Below are 16,682 nucleotides of genomic sequence, written 5' to 3'. Positions count from 1 at the left end.
GATAAGTCTCTACCATGTGGTAGAACAATAGCTAAAGGCTGGATGTTTTGGCATAGTAGATTAAGCAGCTGTTGGAAGAACTGGCATCCCATGTCAGAATGTCAGTTCAGGTCCTAGCTACTCAGTTTCCAACCCAGTTCCCTGGTAATGGGCCTGGGAAAGCAGGGGGAAATGGCTCAAGTACCTGGGCTCCGGCCACCCACATGGGAGATTCAGATGGAGTTCCTGGCTCCTGGCTCACCCTGGCCAAGGCCTGGCTAAGACAACCAATGGGGAAATGAACAAGTGGACGTCTCTAGCTATCCATCTCCATGTTTCTCTGCTGCCTCTGTTTCCATCTCTCTGTTGCCTTTCCTTTCAGATAAAAGAAAGAATTTAAATGCACATTTAAAATTAAGAATAATTAGTGAAACAAATAGCAAAACTAAGATGGAAAAAACTAACATTTAGTTATTAAAAGTATGAACCTGCGTATTACAGGATTAAAAATTGTCCTCCCTCCTACCGAAAGAGAGATTTCTCTGTCTCTCGACAAGGAGAGAGAAAGCCATAGGAATATTGCCTATTACCAATTGCTTAGGTTTTATTTTGCTGGTCAGTTTGATGACTCCTCATGCACATCCTGTTTGGTTTAAAATATCATTACCTAAGTAATCAGCATGAAGAATATAGCTTTTAAATGAAAAAAAAATGCTACTATTGAATTTTATAAAGCAATAACAAAATCAGTCAAGCTATTTATTTCTTTTTTTTTTTTTAAAGATTTATTCATTTTATTACAGCCAGATATACAGAGGAGGAGAAAAAGAGAGGAAGACCTTCCGTCCGATGATTCACTCCCCAAGTGAGCCGCAACGGGCCGGTGCTGTGCCGATCCGAAGCTGGGAACCTGGAACCTCTTCCGGGTCTCCCACGCGGGTGCAGGGTCCCAAAGCCTTGGGCCGTCCTCAACTGCTTTCCTAGGCCACAAGCAGGGAGCTGGATGGGAAGTGGAGCTGCCGGGATTAGAACCGGCACCGATATGGGATCCCGGGGCTTTCAAGGCGAGGACTTTAGCCGCTAGGCCACGCCGCTGGGCCCCCAAGCTATTTATTTCTATTCATAGTTAACCATCCTTTACTTATTCATTAAAGCAACAGAAAAGTTTGTAAACGGAGAGACTAACTGGAACATTTATGTTATCTACTATGTGAAGGCATGTATTGCTAATTTTTTTTTTTTTTGGCAATTTTTACATTGTTGAGTAGGGTAAAAACTTACAAGGGCTAAACGGAATATTGAGGAGAAGCCCCACCCAGTCTCCCACCCACCCCAGGTCCCGGATGTAGGGCATATTCTGAGATCCTTTCTCAAGTGGTCCCGGTAGTTCACCAGTTATGCATTGCTGCCAATCTCGCCACTCCAGACACGATGAGGCTGTTGAATAATCCACTGGTTGACATAGTCCATCATAGTCTCCCCTTGTCCAGTGTTTCGCTGCCAACATATAGCTGTGGTGGTTGATTGACCTGTTCTATCTTCCATCTTATTCTTGTTTAAGGTTCTCAGTCTGCCATTTTAGTTGAAGGGATCCCCAAAGAAACTTTGAGGTGTTCCCAGACCAAATTCCTATATGTACCAGTAAGTACAGGACCTGGCATAGTCCATCTCCCTGATCAGCTGGTGGTTGCAATTGCTGGGTTGGTTCCGTCTTCAGCCCCGATTTCCACTGGAACCAATGGGTGTTGCAGTCCGTCCTGGTTCTGCTCATCACATACTCGGCCATCACACAAACCGGTGGGAGCTGCAACCTAGTCAGAGCGACCCCCAATAACCCCCACCAGGCCCATCCCTGCCCTGATTTGCCAGTATGTGTAGCAGACTTGCTCAGTCTGCCCCATATCTCATTTGGCTCTCATAAATGTCAAAGGGTATTGGAGCTTAGTTCCATCCAATCAGCTCAACTGTCCAGCCCTCACGGATGTTGTTGAGTGCCTCTCTGTGTAGCCACCCCAGCCCCTGTCCTAGTTATTTTGTGCCCTCCCAAGGGAGTGGTAACCCAAGAGGGAAGAGCCCACTGTTTCCTTCCCAGGTCACTCTCACTCCTGGATTATGCTCTCTCCAGGTGGCCCTGTGGTTGGACTTGACAGTATTAGCCCCTAGTGCCAGCTTCTGTTCCGGTTAAGCCCCAACAGCTCTCACCCCCTCTAGTTTTGTTGGCACTAGTAGGAACAGTCCGCCCATCCTGGCTCTTCCCTGATCTGGTCCACATGAGGCGCACAGGTACTGCAGCCCTGCCTAGTCTGATCTATCCCCATCCCAGCTCATGCTCTCCAGTGGGAGTAGCTATCCGGCAAGGGAACCACCCCTTATTCCCCTGTCGAGTTTGTCCCTTCCTTCCTGATTCTCACGTGTGCCGGCTGGGTGCTGCGATCACATCCGGCACAGGCAGTGTCACCTTGGCATTCTGAGTTGTGTACTGCTTTTGTCGCAACCGAACCTGGCTCGACCCACACCCTGCTCCGGCGCTCGGATTTGCCAGTGGATGACGCGAGCTGTTTCAGCCCCGTCTGCCCCCAACCCATGCCAAATGCATGCCAATGGGACACCTTCCATAACCTCTTCTGGGCTGTTTCCTTCCATGCTTCCTGCGCTTACTGCTAATTGTTAAGGAAGATACAATTACATTATCTCTGCTCCCGATAAATCTAAAATTAAACTGAGGCAGAAAAACAAACTCGTAATACATTAAATGATGTTACACAGTTGAAAAAAAAAAAGATGAAAAGCATCAATTTTGAAAGAAGCCTGGATTGAAGCATGGCTCTCTCCTTACCATGCTGTGAGATCTTGAGCTACTTCTCTGTACCAAAGGTCCTTCCTGTGACACGGGACAGTTGTACAATCAAATGGAAATCACATCCAGCTCTCAAGGCAGTGCTTCTGTGGTAAGCTCTAGAGGAACTCAGGACCTTTTATTTCCATCAACATCATAGGATGGTCATGCAGGAGTAATTACCAACTGACTTATAGCAATAGATTGTAGCTTGTTTTGCTGTGTAAGACCTCTTACACTTACTACTTACTATACAGGATACCTTCAGAAACGTTGAGTATTTTTTTTACCATGTTTATTCTTTTTTTTATTTTTAAATTCACATCTCTTGCCATTAGAATATGGATTTAATCCCAACCATTGACATACTAATTTGCACTACTGCATAAATTGTTTAAGCGTAGTGTGAGCACAGCAGAGAATAAGAAATCAAAATTTTATCAGTTACATTGTCGTTTTAGGGTATTTAAAGTTTTTGAGCACCTGTAAGATTTCCCTATCGGCTTGTGAAAGTATAAATACATTGATGATTGTCTGCATAAAGACAACACATGGTAGGGGTATATTTGCTTTGTGGCAAATGTACTGGGCAACTTTTTTATTTCCTTTAAGATTTATTTATTCATCTGATATTTACTTGTTTATTGGAAAGGCAGAGTGAGAGAAAATGAGAGACTACCATTCAACAGCTCACTCCCCAAAGAGCCAGGACAGCTTAAGTGGGCACAGGGCAAAGCCAGGAGCCAACAACTCCATCCAGGTCTCCCACCTGCTGGCATGAACCTAAGTTCTTCAACTATTATCCATTGCTTTTCAGGCACAAGAACAGGAAGTTGGACTGGATGCACAGAGAAGCCAGGGCTTCAACCTATACTCTGTGGGAAGTGTTCCAAACAGAGGAGTAACTCACTACTTCACCACATGCACTCCAAGTTTTTAATTGGTTTTCATCAGTGAATACTAAACAAGAAAATTCAGGGATTCTTTTCCATATCCATTACAGATGTATGAAAGTAAATTTTCTGGCTAACCACAGAATTTAACACAGATATCCCTTCTACATAAAAGATACCCAAAGAGACAACTCAGAATTACTGAAATGCTACAAATAAAAGTCAAGCATTTGACGATTTTAAAACATTCTACATGACACTTTGCTTCTGGTTTCCAGGTCACACCCTGGCCTCTAGTACTGTGTGTGCTGTCAGTATCAATTCATCCAGGGATCAGAAATGGAATGCACAGATTTAATTAGTTTTTAAGAGTAACATGAGACATACAACTGGTTTCCTAAGTGATGTTTAGCATATGCTCGCCCACCCTGAGTCACATGGCCCTTAATGCAAGTCCAATGGATCACTGGTCTACAATTTTCCTCTATGAAGAGTGACATAACACATCTGATACTCAAAGAATGTCTTATAAACCCCAGAAATTTCAGAAGATAAACATATAGTAACACAATCTACCAGTTTCTTTACATTGCATTTTAGAGAGAGAGAAAAAAAAAAGGTGCCAGCTTTGGGGCACACTGTTATGCTGCTCTAATGCTTATCCTCTGAGAAATGCAGAGAAATTGACGCATGATACGTAATGTGAAAAAGAATGGCATCAAATAAACACTGCCAACTCAAGGAACCAGAGCACAACAAAAAGTTAAAAGGGGAAAAAAAGTCAATGTAGTAACATTCTTTACACAAACAGTATACATCTTAGTCCCTTGAACAGCATTGATCACTAGTTCTAACAAGCTTCTTTAGTTCATCAAAGGTACATCACAAAGCATGATAAAGCTAACAATATTTGCAAACACAAGTTCTTTGAAAGACTTTCAGGGTTGCCTGGAAACAAGGGAGGAAGAACAGCAATAATAAACAACCATTTAAACCACAAATAAATAAAACAATATACCAGTATTGGTACTTACAATCAAGCAAGCAAGTGTTTAGACACACTTACTTCACCGTGACATCCTAAATGCTTCTGTAGGAATAGTGAAACTCACTCATTTCCATAAGCTACTTAAGAGGAGACTGACTTTCTATGTCCATCCAAAGAGGTGTGAAAACAATACAAACTCTGCGACTCGGATAGTTAGAATCCAATTCCAAAATTTCCCTTAAGGAAACATTGCATCTACATCTTTCCATTTGCTCCAGGCCATATAGGCCAAAACTACATGATTGAGAACTGGAAACATGGCAGTTACTTTAGAAATTTTTTTTTGAGGATGGCATGAGGACCATGTTCGATTATATGTGAATCAGAGAATTTTTGTTTTTGTTAAAATACATTTGTAGAGTTTCATGTTGTGTCTCGAGAATACTGGTAAGAGAGAACTGTTTTCCATTAGGTGCAAAAGTACTTTTGAAAAAAAAAAGTCTCAGTAACATTCTTCAGGCCAAGTTGGAACAGCTACACTCTCTAAACATTGCATATAAACAGCAATTTTCTGATTATTTTTCCTCTTAAGCCTGTACCAAAATGTTGTTCTCAAAAAATAATGGACCTTTGAAAGCTAAAAGATGCACAGTTTTCACGATCTAACGTCAGGTGAAATTAAACTATCTTTTTGTGATTTGTGTCAAAACACAAAAGAACAATAGATGAAACAATAATTGCTGCCTATGTCTTTTTTGATTCACTTTTTAAAGGTAAAAGAGATAAAAATGATAAAATTAGGATGAATGCTGAAGAAAGGAATGAGAAAATAGGCGATCAGCATTATAATACTTTAGTAATAAATGTCATTGTCAAAATCAAAAGATCATTTCTAAAACCAGTGGAGGAAACGGTTCAGAACACAGGGGTAACTGCACAGTCACAACGTATTAATTAAGGGGAAACAGTATTAGTACTGCAGATAGCACCCTAGCCAGGTGATCCTATCTGACAGCAAGGTTAGTAAGATGCATTATACACCAAGCATCTGACACATTGAGAACAGCTTAACATCACATCTGCAGAATTCTCATCAAGAATTCATAGGTGGGCCTGGGGTGATAGCATAGCGGTTAAGGTCCTCGCCTTGAACGCGCCGGGATCCCATATGGGTTTCGGTTCTAATCCCGGCAGGCCCACTTCCCATCCAGCTCGCTGCCTGTGGTCTGGGAAAGCAGTCGAGGACAGCCTTGGGACCCTACACCCACATGGGAGATCCAGAAGAAGGTTCCAGGATCCTGGCTTCAGAATGGCTCAGCTCCAGCCATTGCGGCTGCTTGGGGAGTGTACCATCCGTCAGGAGATCTTCTTCTCTGTCTCTCCTCCTCCTCTCTGTATATCTGCCTTTCTAATAAAAATAAATAAAATCCTAAAAAAAAAAAAAAAAAAAAAAAAGAACTCATAGGCTTCCTTCAACAACCCCAAGAAGACTTCAGACCAACTCAAACTGAAAAACTCTACAAAAATCACCAACAGTCCTCCAAAAGTGCCAAGGTCGTGAAAGGCAAGGACAAAATGTCATTCAGAGGAGACTCAGGGACACAATAAATAAAATGTGACCCTGGACACAATTTTGTAATGGGAAAATTCCAATCCCAGTAGAAAAACTGGTGAACACAGAATGTGGGCCTGTGGTAGTTAACAGCACAATACCAGTGTTAGTTTGGAGCCTGGTAATTCTGGTTATACAAGATGCCAACATTTGGGGAATCTGGGTGAAGGTTACAGGAGAACTCTCTGTACATTCTTTTTCCAAGTTATCTATAGTTCTAAAATTATACCAAGGATCAAAAATTCAGAAATACCCATCTTTATTTGCATGAAAGTGATTGTAAGATCTCTAGGTTCCTTGAGTTTCTGTGGGTGCATTAAGGATTCATGCACAGGAGAACAGAGCAGGTTAAAAATGAACAGAGTAGCAGGCCAGATGTTTAGCCGAATGACAGAATCAAAGGAAATGTGCCAGATGTTTTCCAACAGTTCCACACATGGAGCCTGCTCCGCTCAGCAGGGACCCCACCATGAAAAGAAACCAGAGAAGAAAACTCTAGTTTCCACCATAACACAAAGAATGACCTCTAATATCCACTCTCCCATAAAAATCCTAGATCCACTATTTTTTTTTCTGAATTCTCTAGAAAAAGTAGTCTGGCCCCCGTTCAGAACTTGGGATCCCCAAGAGTTAGTTGCACCTTGGAGGAAACGTCTTTTTAATTAATTTCAACCCAGAGCAATGCATGAAAATTGCCATTCAAAGTTTTTTAAATGCAGTTTTTCCATCAAAGAAAAGATGTACTTCCCATTCATGAATTCTAGGTAAATCAAATCATTCTCATTATAAAGAACTGTCTGAAGAGTTACAATATCAGGACAATATCCTTTTTACAAAAGCTTGAGCACTATAGCTGAATTAGAGTTCCCCGGATAACCTTGGCCTGCTCCTGTATTTGTTTTTGAGGAAGAGTTGTACCTTTTCCTCCTCTATTCTTATCCTCTCTCAGGAAGTTCATGGTATAACTAGATAACATCAGAAATAATCATGGCCATTTCATATTATATCCTCACCCAAAAAAAAGTTGTGCCTTATTACAGTAACATATAATTTAGGAAATCCTTGAAGAACAAGATCTCTTTTATCTCCTGTGACCTTCGATTTGACAGATGAAATTACTCTGTGTCCATGTCAGCATCCTCACACTGCATTATGAACAGAAGTTTAGCCTCTTACGGAAAAAAAAAAATCAAAATTTTAGAGACAATTTCAAAGTTTCCTTTAACAAACCTCAGAGGCATAGTTCTTCATTCTCTTCTCTCTGACCCCAAAATGTAGATATGGAATGTTTGTATCAAAGGAACTGCCTTCCTCCCAAACATGAGTGAGTCTCTTTGTTGAGTGACTGGATTTTACACTGGTTTCAATCTCTGTAATCTATAAACGCACTTGACACCAGGCCTGGCACTCGCTGCCACTGTTGAGTAGAGAATTAAGGATTCTGTTTTTCTAATGAGGAACAGACCTAGATTATCCAACAAGATCCATCAACCCAGTATTTCAGTGAAAACTGCAGACACAAATGGAAAGTGAGATTGAGATTTTCCACTAAAACTTCACCCAAAGGAGGTATCCTCTTGTTTTAAACTGATGAAACAGAGAACCCTGAACCTTGATGGTAATCATGCGTTTTAACAAAGAAACATACTACAGTGTTCCAAGCATGTGATGCTACTAAGAGGCACAGGAAAGGTAGACTTCCTAGAATCTTTCCAGTTAAATCCTACAGGATTCCTTAAATTAAATCCTAGTGAAACTTTCAAGGTGTAAAAATGTGGGAAAATCAAATTATGAGGATGAACAACCAAGTCTATGATGAACAGCCATCTCGACCCCTAAGCTCTAACAGAATCAAGTAACAGAGTCAAAGAAATTGCAGAAAACAAACAATAAATGATTCCTAAAGCAATAATGGGCAGGACATGAGCAACGCCTACATTGTAAGAGTATTTTAAGTGGCAGCTATTTCCACATAAAATGCAAAGGGCAAAACCACAGAGACGCACCGCTGCAACCCACAGATCAGTCATCAGACTTCCAACCAAAAATAACTTACAGCTCAGGTCATCTATAATCCATCTACCCCCATGCTAGAATCTGTTAGCTATATACCACTCTTGAAGGCCAACACATGTGTACGATTCGAAGTAGTTTCAAACATAATGTTCTAAATACAGTTTTAACCAACTCATAAAATGAGATAAGCAGCATCTCCCAGATCCTTCCCAATTCTGAGACAGAAGCTTGAGTCGTTAAGTAGCCTTTGTTTTTCATGGAAATTCAGGCCCACTTGACCCTGCTTCATTTTGCCAGGGCATCAGGTTCTAAAAGCTGTTCCACTCTCCTCTACACAACAACCATGAGGAACAGCAACAGCAATAGAGCTAATGACGCTGCCTCTGTGTGGGCAACAAGGTAAAAAAAATGCATAGACTCAAAAATCCATAAACTCAGACGTAATGAAGTCTGAAAGGAAATGGCTTGCTTTGATTGGAACCTGTCCTACCTAGAGCGAAGCAATGATTCTTAGAAGTCAGATTAGAACAGCCCAGGCTGTCTAGGCCCATTCGGGTCACCCCTCCACAAATATGGTCCAAACATGTTAGCAATTTGAAGGAAAGAGCGTCCTTGAAAGACAGAGCGCTTTCTTCAGAAGTAGAACAATACCATCTTGCTTCTTCGCTTGAAAGGAAGTATTGATCAGTAGTTAGTGAGTCAAAGGTTAATAACTTGGGCCTGATTATTTCTGTTATCGGACCCATGATTAATGGCCCTGTATCTTCTGGTCCCTCATAAATACAGGAACCTCTTTTTGATTGCTTTCACTGGGAACCAAAAATTTGAGCTATTCTTGCATGACTCCATGGCGGAGGGCGGAGGGCAGGGGCTCCATCCACCTCTTGCATCCCAGCACACAGCTTCCCATGGGGGGAGTGTGGGCAGCTCAGCAACCCTGCCAGCTTCACTGCACACATGCAACTTGCAACGCCCAGAGAACACCCCAGCTGGGCCAGGCAGCTCCTCTGGCACGGGTCATCTTCCACAGGACCACATGCTGACTTCATAGAGCTCCTTCCAGTTTGCTTTGGCAACGGATGGAGTTTCAGAGGGCCCCCATGGCACAATCTGGCTGGTGCTCCAGACAGCTGCTCGGAGTTAGGATGGCTACACCAGACTCACGCAAAAAGCACACATACGTGGCCATGCTTCCCATCACACTGTGTGTGTCCACTCAGTGACTCATGATGGGAGGAGAGCCAATGATCATGTTCAGAAGACACGCTAAAGTCAAATGTGACTTCGCATCTTCAAGCAAACTTTCACACCATGTGCACACACATCCCCTAATGCTCTTATCTAGAGATAAAACTAAGAATTCACATAACTTGCTGTTTTTGGAAGAAACAATGCTTTCCTTTGTTAGCCAAGCTCAAGAGAGATCTTGGGCCAAGGCAGTTTATTCTTCTCCTGGATATTAGTCAAAAAGCAATTTCTTAAAATTAAAAAAATTAATAACAACACTCCATTGCAGACCCACACATCAATTATATTAACAAACAGAAGTAATTATTGTCATGTAACTCTAAGATCATGCTGGGGGTAGGGGGAATGACTGAAAATAAACGGGATGAAATAAAAACACACTGCTCAAACTAAGAAAAAGTATTCCTCCAAGGTCGCCAATCAGAGAAAGCGTCCTAAACAAATACAACTCCTCCTCAATGTCCCTGTATGGGACCATCTCACTTACTGCCACCCAAACATGTTTGGAGTAGTTCCTGGACCTCGATGGTCTTGTCCTGGCATCAAACAGATCCATAACCGTAGCTTCACATAGATTCCTGACTCATTCACGCACCTGGCCACTCCTTGGGACTCAGAGAAGACACAATTGCATGGACCAGGGCGACAACACTGGGAATACTAACGACCCCAACGCATTTAAGCAACTGGAAAGCGTTTGCCATCTACAAACTACTTGTCACTGCTTAACTTTCCGGGGCCCCTCCCGCACGTGTGGTTTGCGGTTAGCGCTGGACAGTTTCCTGTGATTTGCCACACATTATGTTCAGTTTTTCAAATTTTTCCTCTGGTGTTTCCTGTGATTTGCCCCCACATTAGTTCAGTTTTTCAAATTTTTCTTCTGGTGTTTAAAACTTTTTGTGTGTCCATTTCTACTTTTCGGCAGGAATGAGGAATGGAAAACTTTTTGTGTGTCCATTTGGAGGTCTAGGATTGGACGGCGGAGGACCCCCGGGGGCACGGCTGAGGAGGAGCTCCGCCGCCGCCGGGTCCCACTCCCCTCCCCAAGGCCAACACGGAAGCCGGGGGCTCCCTGGGGTCCAGCCCGGGCAGCGTCGGAGGTCGCACGCCCGGCGCCCAGCCCTGCCCAGCCCTGCCCAGCCCTGCCCAGCCCTGCCGTCGTCCCTACCTGCTGAGCGGGTGGCTGGAGGCGGCCCGGGGCGCGCAGCGCGGCTCGGGGCTGGTCGGCTGCGAGCGCGCGTACGAGTGGTAGGCGGTGAGCACCACGCCGCCCGAGTCCTCCACCTCCATCGTCAGCGGCGCATGTCCCCGCGCCGGCCCCAGAACAAAGACCGGGACCAGCATGGAGCGGCGCGCCGGAGGGACTCTCCTCAGCAGCCGGGCGCTCCGCCCTCCCCGCAGCTGTCAGCGCTCCCCGAGCTCCCGCCGCCAATTAGCATGCAATGGGACCACGCCCCCAGAGGGAGCGGGGCGTCGGTGTGGGCGTGGGCGGGCGCTCCGCCCTACCCGCGGCTGTTAGCGCTCCGCGCACTGGCCTCGGATTAGCATGCAATGGGGACCACGCCCCCAGCGTGAGCGTGAACTGGCGCTCCGCCCTGCCCGCGGCTGTCAGCGCTCCGCGCACTGGCCTCGGATTAGCATGCAATGGGGACCACGCCCCCCCCGAGGGGCGGAGCGCCAGCGTGGGCGTGGCTGGCCTCCTCCCCGCCCCAGGAAACTGGAAACCCGCCGCGGTGCTTGAGGGTTCCTTCCATGCGCTCTAGGAAGTTTTTTTTTTTTCCTTGCTTTGCTTCTTTTTTTTCCCCTTCTTTTCTCAACACCCCCTTGGAACCGGAGTCTTATCCTAGGGCTGCCTGGCTGGCTGGGAACATTTCCTGCCTGGCAGGCAGAAGTCAGAAGGAGTCGGGCCAGGACTTGGGGGAAGGAGGAAACGGGGTGAGCACACCCGCATGAAAAATTGAGGAGCCGGGCCCGGCGATAGCGTAATGGTTAAGGTGCTCGCGTTGAACGCGCCTGGATCTCATATTAGCGCCGGTTCTAATCCCGGCAGCTCCACTTCCCATCCAGCTCCCTGCTTGTGGCCTGGGAAAGCAGTTGAGGACGGCCCGGGCCTTGGGACCCTGCACCCGCATGGGAGTCCCTGAAGCTCCTGGCTTCAGATTGACTCAACTCCGGCCATTGCGGTCACCTGGGGAGTAAACCATGGGACAGAAGATCTTCCTCTCCGTCTCTCCTGCTCTCTCTACATCTGCCTTTCCAATAAAATAAATAAATCTTTTTAAAAGAATTGAGCCGAGTTGAGTGGCTGTGCCCTCGGTGTCAGTCGAATTGATTTCCTCCAGGGTCGTTTCCCTCCGGAGCCAAGAGGGCACCTCCCACCCTCAACACCACACACAACCCCAGACACGTCTCCAGTGGGTCCTCTGGATGTTGTTTCCAGAGGTCTTTGTTTTAAATCGAGGGTGTGGAAGAGATAAGGACTAGCAAGGATGGGCGAGGAAAAGCGGGGAGGAACCGAGCATAACTAGAAAGTTTGATTCTGAAGTATTTCTTTACCAGGGCACTTCAAACAGTTTATGAAAAACGGAATTAACAGACTCATAATTTGGTGCTTCCCCAAATTGAAACCCGTGTATCAAAGGAGGGAGTCTTCAAAGTTTTGCGCAGTTTTCAAAAAAGTTTCCCCGATAGAATGAGTATATCTCTTTAGTCTGTCTTCCTGTAAGTTTTTTAAACCGACTTCTGTGAGGATCATAGCACAAATAGGAAAGACAGTTTGCTAACAAGGTGATCTGAAGTGGGCTGCCAACACACACTGCCACCTGCTTGGTGTTCACGCCCTCACACCTCGGCAGTACCCGGCCCATTCTACTTACCGTTCCTGAAAATGTTCTTCACTGTGGGAAATGGGTAAAGCAGCATTCCCTTCGCGTGGTTAAACGCTGGGTTCTCCAGAAATGCTGATTCACATTCATTAAGAAGGAAAATGTTGGGGACTCGCGTTGTGCTGGTTCAAGTACCAACTGCGCCACTTCAGATCCAATTCCCTTCTGTTGTGCCTGAGAAAGTGTGTGATGCCCTGCACCCATGTGGGAGACCCAGAAGAAGCTCCTGGCTCCTGGACTGGGTTGGCGAGTGAACCAGAGATGGAAGCTCTCTGGTATCTCTTCCTCTCATCTCACTCTCTGACTCCACCTTTTTATTTAATTGAACAAATACATCTTCAAGAAAAAAAATGTTCCGACTGCATGCTTAGATGTTGGGAAAGCATAAAAATGCCTTTTAAAAAATGTTCAGTTGACTGAAGGGACAAGATAACAATCACTGTCATTAATGAAAATCCAACTCATTACCTCTTCAGGCCACCCCATGGGGCAGGTTATGTTTTTTCAATTTTATGGATATAGAAACTCATCAAATCGCAGTGCACAGAAAAAGCACACAGAAAGAATGCTTTGTTCTTCAAAACTGCCAGGAAGAAAAGAGGTATCTGTATAAGGTATAAGGCATAACCACTATGCCTTATACCAAACAGCAAAACTAAACTCAGACTTTTGAAATCAAGACACATATGGGGACCTCCAGAAAGTTCCTAGAAAAAGAGAAATTTAAAAAGCAGATTAGGGGTGCACAGTTAAGATGCCCCCCTCCCACCTTAGAGTGCCTGGGTTCCATACCCGGCTGCGACTCCTGACCTCAGACCTTGACAGACAGCAGAGACTGCTGAAGGCGCTGGATTCCTGTCACCCACGTGGACGGCTTGGGTGACTTCTTGACTCCCAACTTTGACCCCAGCCCAGTCCTAGGCATCACAAGATCACAAGAATTTGGGAAGTGAGCTAGTCAATAGTAGTGGTCTCTGTGTGTGCGTGGTCTCTATTAGTCTCTTTTTCTCTCTCTTTAAAATAAACCTATGTGTTTTTAAAGGACAAGATTCTTGGGGCCACTAAGTGGCCCAGTGAGTGAAGTTACCCCCTGCAGTATCAGCATCCCATTAGCTTGGATTTCTTTAGTGCTATTTCAGATCCAGCTCCCTGCTCATGTACCTGGGAAAGTAGCCAAAAATGATTGAAGTGCTTGGGACCCAGAAGCGGCTCCTGGCTCCCAACTCTGGCCCGGACCAGGCAGGACTACTGCAGCCATTTGAGGAATAACCCCAAGGGGTGGAAGATTCTCTTTGTGCAAGTCTCTCTTCCCCTTTCTTTTTTTCTTAACCTTTCAAACAAACTTTTTAAAAAGTCATTTTCAAAAAGACAGTTTTGTATTAGCTCAAACATTTTTGAAATACATGCATAACTTTTTCCTAAAACACATTTTCCATAAACTTTCTGGAGAATTCATCATGCTTCTTTGCAGAAACACCTTTTAACTCTCTATAAACGTGTTGAACTAACTCTGTCGTGAAGACGTTAAGGTATGTCCACAATATCTCATCTAAAACCTTGAACCAAATGTTTCAGAATGTAACATGGTTACATATTTTATATATTTAAGAATATACATATTAATTTTAAAAGGTAATTTTGGCCTCTGTACCAAATTGGGTGCATTTAATATAGAATAGCTTCAGTTCAGTCAATTAGGGGCAGTGTCCCAAATTTAAACCTATCATTTTTGCAATAAGAATAATGAACATTGATCCTAAGTGGGACAAATAAAACCTACTAACAGACTCACAGCTTTCAGCTGAGGTTTATCACCAAGTAGATTTTGGTACCGAATGTTTTAATAACTATTTTCACAGCTTTTTGATGGCTGAAATTACCATAAGGAATTACAGGAGTGGAATTTTTCTCTGGACACGGAATTCCCTCCCAACATTCCCATCCCCCAGCTCCTCCTTCTCCCTCTACCTCCCCGCCCTGGAATTCCAAACATGATTCTGAGTACCTGCAGGGTGTTTCCTTGTAAGTATTGTGGCCTTCACTCGGCCTCAGGATGCCCAAGTCGCCCGGTTTCATTACCCCTCCTCCCTTTGCACACCCTAGATCCACTTTGACTCCTTCCTCTTAAACAACGAGCAGATCATCTGTCTTTTACAAGAAGCCTGCCAATCATTCTTCCCATTCCCATCATGGACGTCTTGTTGCTGCCTGACCCCATGTTACCCAGGCCAGAACAATCCTCACTTGTTTTTTCCTTTTCTTTTTCTTTTTTTAAAAAGATTTTTATTTATTGATTTGAGAGAGTTATAGAGAAAGAGAGAAGGAGAAACAGAGATGAAGAGACCTTCCATCTGCTCATTCACAATGGCTGCAATAGTGACCAGGCAGACGGTAGGCGCCAGGAGCTAGGAGCTTCTTCTAGGTCTGTCACAAGGATGGCAGAGAGCTAGACTTGTGGATCATTGTAGGAGGACAAGTGATTGGATACCTGTATGAGGACAGTTGATTGAATATAACAGAGATACTTCTAGGCAAGGGTACGAAAACAATTGATGGGTTAAATAGACAGGCTTATGAGAACTATGTAAACTATTCAACACCTCCTCCCTTATCCTGTGTGACCCTCAGTCTATGAAAGCATGATGTCACTAATAAGCTTCGGCTATTGACCATCAGTCAGTAGTCCACGTGTGTGATTACGTGCACCAAGTCCATCGTTGACGGACAACATGTAGATCATCTTCTGCTACTTTCCCCAGGCTATTAGCAGGGAGTTAGATAGGACAAGGATCAGCTAGGGCACAGCCCCGCGCTCCCATGGGATGCAGGCTTGGCAGGTGGTGGCATTACCCACTATGCCATAATGCCAGTCCATGGATGCTTACCTTTTTTTTGGCTTCCTCCTAAGACTCCCCTTCCAAAATTCTGGTCAAGGGATTTTTCCTAAAACTCAACATGTTCTCTTCTCCAATGGCCTCAACTGTAGCCCCTTTTGATACCATATAAAGTCCAAACTCCTTCATATGGCCTTACATTGATCATTGTGATTATTCACTACTTACTTAATCACTGCCCACACCCTGGGGCCACTCATGCCAACCTGCCTATGTGCCTTTTCTTTGCCTGTTGTTTTCTCTGTCTAGAAATCCTAAAAAACCTTATTTATCCTTACGAAGCTTGGCAGGTGCTTCTAATGAATTGTGTCCCCTCTTCTGCCCTCCTGTTGAAATTACTCTCCCATGGAAAGAACAATTTCATTCAGCCATTTAGTTCAATCACAGTCGGCCAAATCATGTACCGTGTGCTTTCTCTGTCCTGTGTTCATGTCAGATGCTGTCAGCAAGTCTTAAGGCCTTTTCCCCACCAACCCTGAATGCGGCCACTAAAGCAAGAAAGCTATTTACTAAACAGAAATATTGGTATAATAACCCCCCCTCCCAATTGGGGTCTTAGACGAAGTTGGTAACTATTGAAAGGGCTAGTATCTATTTTTGTCTTTATACCCAAAGTTCATAAACCTTCAGTAAGGGATATTTGTTGAATGAATGAACACAGGACTTAACGAATGAGAAATAACTCATTAATACGACAGTTCCAAACTTTTGAAGCAGTGATTATAATGGCCCAAAAAGCAAGCACTAAAATCAAAAAGAGAAAAACATCTCTAGGTATGTGCTAATATTTTTCAAATGTTTATAGATATTGTCAACTTAATAAAAGGCAGATCTTTTTAAGCACTCTTTTTTTTTTTCTTGGAAAGTCAGATATACAGAGAGGAGGAGAGATAGAAAGATCTTCCATATGACGGTTCGCTCCCCAAGCGGCTGCAATGGCCAGAGCTGAGCTGATATGAAACCAGAAGCTTCTTCTGGGTCTCCCACATGATTGCAGAGTCCCAAGGCTTTGGACTATGCTCTACTGCTTTCCCATGCCACAAGTGGGGAGCTGGATGCAAAACGGGGCTGCCAGGATTAGAACCGGTGGCCATATGGAATCCCAGTGCATGCAAGGTGAGAATTTTAGCTACTAGGCTAACACACCGGGCCCTAAACACTCTTGAGTGCTCAGGTTTCAGAAAGATAACAGAGCTCTGGGACTGCATATGGTTGGATAACTTGTGCCCAATATTTCTGCTTGCTTTCTCTAACCCTAATCCTAACCCTAAATGCAGCCATCTTAAACACTAACCCAAATGCTCAACCTGAATCATCCATTGCTAATGGGT

At 44.3% G+C, this 16,682-nt stretch overlaps 1 protein-coding gene across 3 annotated transcripts in view; it reads right to left on the bottom strand.

Annotated features, from left to right (window-relative positions):
• Positions 1-10,986, bottom strand: part of ARHGAP28 (Rho GTPase activating protein 28) — a 178,796-nt gene extending 167,810 nt beyond the window's left edge. For all 3 annotated transcript variants that reach the window (XM_058677033.1, XM_058677031.1, XM_058677032.1), the window contains exon 1: positions 10,741-10,986. Coding sequence is in view for 2 of the 3 variants with exons in the window: in XM_058677031.1 (XP_058533014.1) it covers positions 10,741-10,916 (176 nt within the window). In the remaining variant the exon portion in view is untranslated. The remainder of the gene's footprint in view (positions 1-10,740) is intronic.
• Positions 10,987-16,682: the final 5,696 nt, after the last annotated feature.

Source organism: Ochotona princeps, chromosome 18 (assembly GCF_030435755.1).
Source record: "Ochotona princeps isolate mOchPri1 chromosome 18, mOchPri1.hap1, whole genome shotgun sequence".
Classification (NCBI taxonomy): Eukaryota; Metazoa; Chordata; class Mammalia; order Lagomorpha; family Ochotonidae; genus Ochotona; species Ochotona princeps.
This window is presented reverse-complemented; position numbering and strand designations above follow the sequence as displayed.